This window comes from Sinocyclocheilus rhinocerous, unplaced genomic scaffold, assembly GCF_001515625.1.
Source record: "Sinocyclocheilus rhinocerous isolate Xijiao unplaced genomic scaffold, SAMN03320098_v1.1 scaffold1158, whole genome shotgun sequence".
In the NCBI taxonomy this organism is placed as follows: domain Eukaryota; kingdom Metazoa; phylum Chordata; class Actinopteri; order Cypriniformes; family Cyprinidae; genus Sinocyclocheilus; species Sinocyclocheilus rhinocerous.
In genome coordinates this window covers 443,020-452,076 of record NW_015632473.1, presented here as the reverse complement: position 1 = coordinate 452,076, position 9,057 = coordinate 443,020, and the positions used below count along the sequence as shown (strand labels likewise).

The 9,057-nt window shown below is 36.7% G+C and overlaps 1 protein-coding gene across 3 annotated transcripts in view; it reads left to right on the top strand.

Annotated features, from left to right (window-relative positions):
• The window catches only part of LOC107742542 (rho GTPase-activating protein 10-like), a 60,796-nt gene that overhangs the window by 11,162 nt on the left and 40,577 nt on the right, over positions 1–9,057 (top strand). For all 3 annotated transcript variants that reach the window (XM_016555555.1, XM_016555557.1, XM_016555556.1), the window contains exons 2-3: positions 8,538–8,633; positions 8,848–8,909. In XM_016555555.1, the coding sequence (XP_016411041.1) occupies positions 8,538–8,633; positions 8,848–8,909 (158 nt within the window). The remainder of the gene's footprint in view (positions 1–8,537; positions 8,634–8,847; positions 8,910–9,057) is intronic.

The following is a 9,057-nucleotide window of genomic DNA, read 5'->3' as shown; positions in this document are numbered from 1 at the left end:
CCCCCCCCCCCCCCCAAAAAAAAGTACTTCAGGATACATTAAGGCTACATTCATTAGTTTGTTAGACGCTGCACTGCCTTTTATTGACAAGGATCAGCAGCATGATCGTCTCTTGAGTTTTATGTAAACTACACTGATACCTTTAGAGAGCGGTCTACACAATAATTAATTCCCTTGTGTGTCCAATAAAAAGGAATCACCTTGGGTGTCAAATCTTTCCGCCTTCTTCTGGCTTCAGACGTTTTCTGCTTGAGCTACAGGTACTGATTCTCCTGTTTCCTCTGCTGGTAATAAGTGTGTTCCATTGTGTAATTTTTGCTGTTCACACCATTCTACTAGCATATCTATATAGGTGGCAGCCAATGAATATGATTCTATTTGACATTTGATGAAACACCATGGGTGTAACGTCATTTCAACATGGCAAAATACATTGACGGGATGACCTGCACTGCATATAATTAACACACTTTTTTGTTTTATTATTGAAAGTATTACGAGTACAGTCTTCAGCTTATGTGAGTGTAAACCATTCAGCCAATTCTTGACAAAAACAGTTTATTTCCAAATGTGTAAAACTTTATATATAAATTAGCACCAAAATACTTTATTTGATTAGACCGCTTCCTCACTACCAGAAACAACCAGGCTAATTTCTCTGCACTGGGTAAGAAAAATGACCTAAGCAGCCAATGTCTTCACTTAAATGTCCATAAATACAGTACTGATTACTAATTATATGAACATCAGCATGCTGATTCTCTGTTACCCCCTGAGCTAAAGCACACATGTGGGTCTAATCAGGACGTCATTGTGAGTGACATCACTTTCCCAAATGAAGTTTCTGTTTTATATTCAGTATGTGACTCAGTGGGGAATTTCTGAGTAAATTCAAACCATACTGCTCAGAAAATCTTAATCCAAAAAAGGAAGCCTTCTAGATGGTATTGAAATCTGAAACGGTGTGATTTCAGTTTGAAAATAAATCAGTTAGTTGTTCATATCACGATGTCTCTTCACTAGGGTTGTACATGTAAGGGCTGTGCGTGAACTGAAATGACTGAATTACTAAAATTCTCTTTCCCAGGCACTAAAGACACAAAGGTATTTCAGAAAGACTGCCCATGCCTTTACTGTAAATTGCTTGAGATAATAAGCATTTGCTAAATGACAAGTTAGCAAGTGTTTTCTAAGCATGCATTACTCATTGGTTCACAGTGCATATGAATGATTGCAGTGATTAAGACTTACAGTAGGAAGGGTGTGTTTCTACAGTTCAAAGGCAGTTCGGCTGCTGAAGTGTGTGCATCTTTATTTCTTGGGCACTGTCTTTTGGTCATCCTTTAAACTCCTTTAAACTTACAAAATGCCTTCAGAGTCAAGTGTTTCAGAGGAGTCGTACCTAACTGTCTCGTAGGCCTGTCACAATAATCAATATATCGACTTATCGCGCAATATATGTACATGACCTCAATAATTTTTGGTGGCGCAATATATCGCCCATTATATTTACTTAAAAATTAATGTCACCATGTTTTGTACATTCCCTTAATTTACAGAGAAAAGAAGGTCCGGGAAAAATCTGTAGATGGAAAAGTCTCCATAAAAGTGCATTTTTCTTTTTTTTGTACTTGTTACTTTGCACTTTTTGTTAGAAAATGTTTATTTACTATTTATTCAGGTTTTCTAAAGTATCTAATATTTTGATACTTAATTTCCATGATCTAAATATTCTTAAAAATTCTTTAAAAGTTTGTTGTCATTTGGAAGTGTGTAGGCCTTCTTGCATTATTATGCTGTTACATTATGACAATAATATCACTTATCACAAATATTTCTGGGGCAATATATCGCACAACAAAAAGTTGTTATTGTGACAGGCCTACTGTCTCGTCACATTGACTGTACAGATGTTTTAAAAACGTGGTTTCCTGTGATAAGCAATAGGAGGGACATTTTCCTGCTTTTTTCTTTCTTGTTTCCTGGGCTCAGTGACATAAAGATGAACCAAGATAAACCACAAAATCATCATCAACACGTTTAGTAATGTGGATCTGTCATAGATTAGCTAATATTTCTTTGTTTTTATTGTCTTTGTATGTATTTTTGCACCGTTGGTGTGACACAACTGATGCTTCATGTTGAATTACTCAAACTTGATAAAAGTTCCCATGCTGTGTGCAGCCATGCAAGACAGATCAAACGGTACACAAATTACAAAGGAGTGTGTCTTGTAAAGACATGTATGTGTAATCAGACACTGAGTATTACACAGTTTAGCCTGAGACAGTGTCTTGTGTGTGTGTGTGTGTGTGTGTACAGGTTTATCCTGGTGGGGACTTAAACCTGAATACACAGACGTCATGGGGACTCGTGTCATGGTGGGGACCTAAATTGAGGTCCCCATGGGTACTTATAAATCATACTGAATGATTTTTCTTGAGAAAGTAAAAATGCAGAACGTTTCCTGTGAGGGGTAGGTTTAGGTGTTGGGTTGGTGTAGGGCGATAGAAAATACGGTTTGTGCAGTATAAAAACCTTTACGCCTATGGAGAGTCCCTACAAGGATAGCTAACCAGACGTATGTGTGTGTGTGTTTGTCCTGTTTTGGCTGCAGTAAGTCTAAATTTGAGTACAGAAAGAAAGCTTTGTTTCCTTAAATGCAGTTGTTAGTAAAGTAGAAAAATAGTCTAATGTTTTACCAGGAACTTTGAGAAACACTGGTGATGTCTCATGAAATGGTCTGTTTTGGTGATTAGACATTTTTTTAGTATGTGTGTGTGATATGGATATAGAGCAGCATGAACATTCTGATGTACAGTAAGACTATAAAAATTACGTAAATTATGACCGTTTTCTTTTTTAGAAGAATTATTCCTTGAAAGGGTGTCTTTGGTTTTAAAGTCACTGGTGCAGCAAGCCTTGTAGTTTCATTTATCAGCAAAGTGTCTTTACTCTCATTTCAAAACATAATGTCACTTTAAATACAGGCCTCTGTGTTTGAAACTAAAATACGCGTCTCTGCCAGTGCCTCTGTTTTGACAATAAGGCACCAAACCCGTATTTAACATGTCAGTTTCCTGGAACGAGTGGCTTTTTGCGAACATTTTAAGGTCTACGTAATATATTTGTTATCAAAGCTATGGCGTATGTTTGGTACAGAAAATTGTAATGGTTTCTGAGTCTCTGTCATAAATTTGACAAAATATTTTGCTTGGGTCAGCACCAGGGTTTGGCTGTACTTAGAGTTTGACCTTAGAATCAGTGTTTCCAGGGCGTGTTGTTTTTGGTTTGTGTTTTCTGAATGCTTCACTGTTGAAGGAATTCCCTCGGATCGACCAGGGAATTTTTAGGGATTGTCAGTGGGCTGAACCTCCATGTGTGTGTGCTGTCAGCACGCTTTCTTGAGTTTCCCATAACACTAACAGATGCCCTTTCTGATTGTACATCCTAAGACCCCTTCAGCCACATTCCCTCCAAACTTCCAAAGCAAATCAATGCTTCAGGCATTCCCCATGAGTGAGTAGCAGACCTCAATGCCACGAGTCAGGTCTCTGACTGTTCTATTTGTGTCTGTACTCTGCTGGGTCAGCGTTGTTGTTTAGAGTCCAGAGCATACGGGATAGACCACTTCTCAAGTTTCTAAACGTGTTTGTCAGCTGACGTTGTTTAGATATAGAAGATTTGAAAATTGGTGTATTCATTTTCGTAGTCTTTAAATGGAATTGTTCATGTCATACATTATCAACGGTCAAATTATCATTCTGCAGTTGAACCCCATGGTGCTTTTTTATAATAGTTTAAGCCAACTGGCTACAAACTTCACTCACAAGTGTAATTTTTAATCTCATTTGGTTATTGTTCATTTTGGATCCTAGTTATCTGGCTGGTTAAGGAGGTTTTGTCAAAATTATAACAGGCTCAATATTACAAACCAGTTGTTTTGCACCTTATGTTTGAATTTGAATTCTAATTTTCATTGACTTATGGAGTTAAATTATTGCTATAATTTTCAGCTATTATTGCAAATTGACTGTAAAGGAAACATTTAAAGTTTACATTTAGAATTTGCTACTTTTGTTCAGACCAATGCGAAAATCCACCCATGTTTTTAAACTGCGAACATGCAGAGTTGTAAATCGAAACAATTAAAGCGATAGTTCACCCAAAAATGAAAAATCTGTCATTAATTACTCACCCTCATGTCGTTCCAAACCTGTTAAGACCTTCATTCAGTATTCTTGTAGCTTCATAACATTAAGGTTGAACCACTGATGTCACATGCACTATTTTAGCAAGGTCCTTGACTCCTTACTACCTTTATGGGCCTTGAACTTTTCAGTTGCGTTGCTGTCTATGCAGGGTCAGAAAGCTTATCTGTGTTCCGAAGATGAACGAAGGTCTTGCAGGTTTGAAATGACATGAGGGTGAGTAATTAATGACAGATTTTTCATTTTTGGGTGAACTATCCCTTTAAGACAAGTATGGTACATATGTTTTAAATTAATATAATAATGTACAGGGCTCGCAAAATTTCAAAATCCCTGGTAGCCTTTCGGGCAGGTACTCTTCAGATTTTGGTAGCCCGAAAATTAATTTAACTAGCCCAAATAAAAAAATACCTTTTTTTTTTTAAAAATATAGAAAATCAGATAGGAGTTTAAATGTCAATCAAAAAATATGTTCAATACACAAATATCAACAAATATGAAGGAAGGAATTTTTATTTCACTATTTACAGGGTATCTGCAGAATTTTAAAAAATAAATTTAGGCAATTTATGACCCATTTTAAGAGCTGCACAAGTAAAATGAACACAGTATGAGTGGGGTTGGACAATGTCTATGGTAACATACAGTATTGAGCCATAAAATTACATGATTTACAGTTCTGATACAGGTTTTCACAAAAACAAAAATCGTATACAACAGCATTTCAGCCTTTAGACCATTTTTATGAAAAGGGATAAATCAAGCATATAAATTGTCAATTTTAAAATGTCTTTCTCATTTACAACTCTTATGTGTTTGCTGCGTAAAAACATGAGTTGATATTTGCATTGATTTGACCATAAACAGCAAGAAAGGCTTATTGGAAATGCAAGTTAATTCTCTGATTCTCACAGCGTTTCGACTTGACACGTGCATCGCTCATATTTATTCAATGACATCATTGCCTTTTGAAGTTTAATCCAGCCATATCGCGACTCTTATCTTTCCGTCCCCAACTGTAAAACCTCTTAAAATTATAATTAAGACATTTATTATACCATTTAACGTATTTAAAACTTTTTATGGCCTTAAGTTTGATACAACTCACTTTAGGAGTTTTTAAGTACCCGCGGGAGATCTGTATTTAAGATAGCCCCTCGGGCAGAGTGGGGATACATTTTGGTAGCCCGACTGGAAAACACAATAGCCCCGGGACGTCGGGCTAGCGATTTTGCGAGACCTGAAGTACAAGTTTGACTCATCTCTTTTCTTAAAAATAGTTTAAAGTAGGGATGCACCGAAATGAAAATTCTTGGCCGAAGCCGAACAAAATGAAACACTGGTCCGAAGGCCGAATGCCGAACACGGTTGTCCATTTTTTTTCCACCATTGCATAAATTAAATAGCCAAAATGTGCTTTTTACTGTTTTGTCTTGCTTTTCAAAGGAAAAGATCAATTACAAAACAACAATTTAAAAATATTTAACACTGAACATTTTTAACATTCTAGCAGACATTATACCAACAAAGAACAATTTAACTTAAAATTAATAAGTTAGTAAAATAATATTTTTTGGCCATCAGACCCCCTTCTTGAATCAGGCATGTATTTCTTGCTGAGAAGTGACTTCTTTTAAAACATTAGAAAATATTACAGATCCTAATTTGAACACTATGTGTGAATGTTATAATAAATGTATTAACAGAGCTGTTGTAATGATCATTATCATTATTATTGTCTAACGTTTTATTTTATTTTACAGAACAACAGTAAAATTACAATATTAACATTTATGAATGTTGATAGTGTTCTTGCTTTTTCTCAACTTTTATTTTGGCAGAAACGCGCATGAAGACCTCAATGCTTCTTTTTGTTGACAGCAGATTTATAAATGAGTCTCATTACGAATATGTCGTACCTTATATTGTCACATGCCTTGTAAAAATTCATAAAAATGTGACTGAGCAACTGACGAGCGCAGGTTTTCCTCGCGCTTTGGACTTTGAACCCTGGTTAACAATGCGTGCGTGACTCTTCGCTGGTTGCTATTTGATCGCGTCATATCATTGTTCGGTACGATTTATTCGGTCTTTTCGCTTATTCAGCCGAATAATTTCGGTTGCCGAACATTCGGTGCATCCCTAGTTTAAAAGGTGAAATGTGATGTTTATCATTTTACAAGCTTTTTTTTTGTTTTTTTTTAAACTTACCAAAATCTGACAAGTGCCTGCCCCAAGGGCTACCAGGGATTTTTTTTTTTTTTGCCCTGATATGTATGGTTGTATAAAAAATTATAATTTATATTGACATGTACATATTTATAATGTCATATAACTTTTAGATTTTTGATTTCCATTGAGCCACAGTCTGATCTGCTTACTTTCTTCTTGGCACATTCAGTTTTGGATTTCACCACATATTGCATGTTGTAGCATGTGGCAACTTCTACAGCCACGTCTTCATGTTTACAGAGTGATGCCTACCTCACACACATGCGGAAGAAAGGAAAGAATACAGTTTCCTGTCACTTCTATTTTGAGTCTTGCTGAAAGAACAGCAGCTCAACAAACAATGCGTTGATTTAATTCAGTGCCCACTGGCTGCCATTTGCCCTTCCTAACGCCCACTAGAATTAGCTGTTTAGCCTCCTCTGTGCACAGTAAATCTGATATCAGAGATATCGTAGGACAGATGTTATTTTTACAGATGGGTGGATGGCTGCTGTGTAAAGGTTTTCTGTCAAGGATCATACCTCACACTGAGCTGAATTTTTATCTAACTATCCATCCATCCATCCATCGAGCAGATGCCACCAATTATCAGACCACAATCAAAATCCAGGCCCAAAGTTTTATATAGCAAGTAAACTAAGCCATCAATGTATCTTACTTACAAGACACACTGAATGTCACACAGAGATGCATGTTTAGAGTCAAAAATTTAGAGACTTAGTCCTGTCCTGACCTGCCCTAGTGCACGGTGTTTATCGTTCACATTTATCTCTTGTCATTCTTAGTCCACTCTGTCCGGGGTCATGTATTCAGCAGGTCCACTCTGCCAGACTCGCATGATTGAGCTTTGTTGTATAGTAATCCACATTCACTCCGTCTCCAACCTGCACAGAAGAGTTGACCAGGTGTTTTTAGTTTGGACTGGGCAAGAGGGTGGAGTAAGCAGCTTAATGGGTAGCTTTGTGGACATAAATGAAATATAGGTCATACACAACCAGTATTAGACTAATCCACACATCTTGAATACTCCTTTTGCGTAAACCACATCATTTCTGATCATTCTGTCAGTTGTAATAGTCTTTTTATTCAGGTCATTTTATTCTTGTCCCAGACTGTTACAAGCCTGAATGACTGAATGGAATCCATTGGAATGATTTTACAACTGGATTACAAGGATAAAAGATTGTAAATCTATGACAAATATGGCAAGCAAATTTAGAAACTGACATAGTAAGCAGGAGAAGAAGCGATAGGTCATTTGGTGCCAGCTCATTTCACACGGACGGGCCCAGCTGTCGATGTTAACGACACTGCAGTGCTGGATACCGCTCATACTGTTCATCCTAAAATATCCCAGCACTCTATCCCACGGACCCCAGTGAGAGTTTACTTATATTGGGATCATCCTTTGGGAATCCACGGACTGAAATCTGCTCCCTCTGATTCAAAAATCCACTCCCTGCCTCATGTTCCAGGCAAAGACCCACCTCTTTTTTTCATTGGGTTTTCCAGATTGAGGGGAAATTCTTGATATCTACTAGCAACACCTGCTCCTTCAGGATGATCTTGGCAACATAAGAGTCCTGCAGGATGTTTGCAGAGCATAACTTTCATTATGACCAACTCATATCTATGAATGGGTGGTATTGTTAAGCTTTTCTTCGGGAATGCTTTTCTGTGCTCCTGTAAGATACAATAAAAGGATTGTGTTTGTCTTCAATGTTTAAGGTTCCATTCAGAAGTTTAGGGTTGATACTTTTTTTGTGTTTTTGTAAGAAGTCTCTTAGGTTCACCAAGGCTGCATTTATTTGATGACAAATACAGTAATATTCTTACAATTTTATACAAAGTTTTGATATATATTTTAAAAGGTTATTATTCTTATAATGGCTGAATTTTCAATTTCCAATCCAATCTTCACTGATCCTTCAGAAATCATTTTATATGCTGATTTGCTGCTAACATTATGTGTGACTGTGGCACACCTTTCTGAATGAAAATAATGGAAACACTGAAACATCCACAAATAAAGCAATTCCTCATTTGCTTTTTCATTTAAACGTTTTAACTCTCTGATTTGTCTCTGATTTGCAGAGCTTTCATTGGCCCAGAAGAAGTTTGCTCAGTGCCTGGGTGAGTTCAAATTTGAGTACATCGGCGATGCCAAAACTGACGATGAGAAGTGCATTGGTGAGTTTTTTTTTGCATATTTTCATTTGAGCACATGCATACATTTGCCTTTATTTTAATACTTGGCTACTAGTGTGATGTGGGTGAGATTTGTGCGTATGAACTGTTTGTGATTCATCTGTTTGTTTCAGACGGGTGGCTCACATGCTGAGAAATATGTAAATAGTCATGCATAGATAAACTTTGCTCATTGTCTGCATGTGTGCCATTTCAGATGAATCATTGCAAGAATTCTCCTCCTTTCTTAGAAACTTGGAAGACCAAAGAGATCTGATGGTGAGCACAACCAGTTGAGACTTGCATTGAAAACACACTCTGTTATACATTTCAATCAAATCCTTGCTGGCTTAAAAAAATAAACAAACAAACAAATAAATAAATATATATTTATATATATTAGGGGTGGAACGGTTCGCGGAAAAAA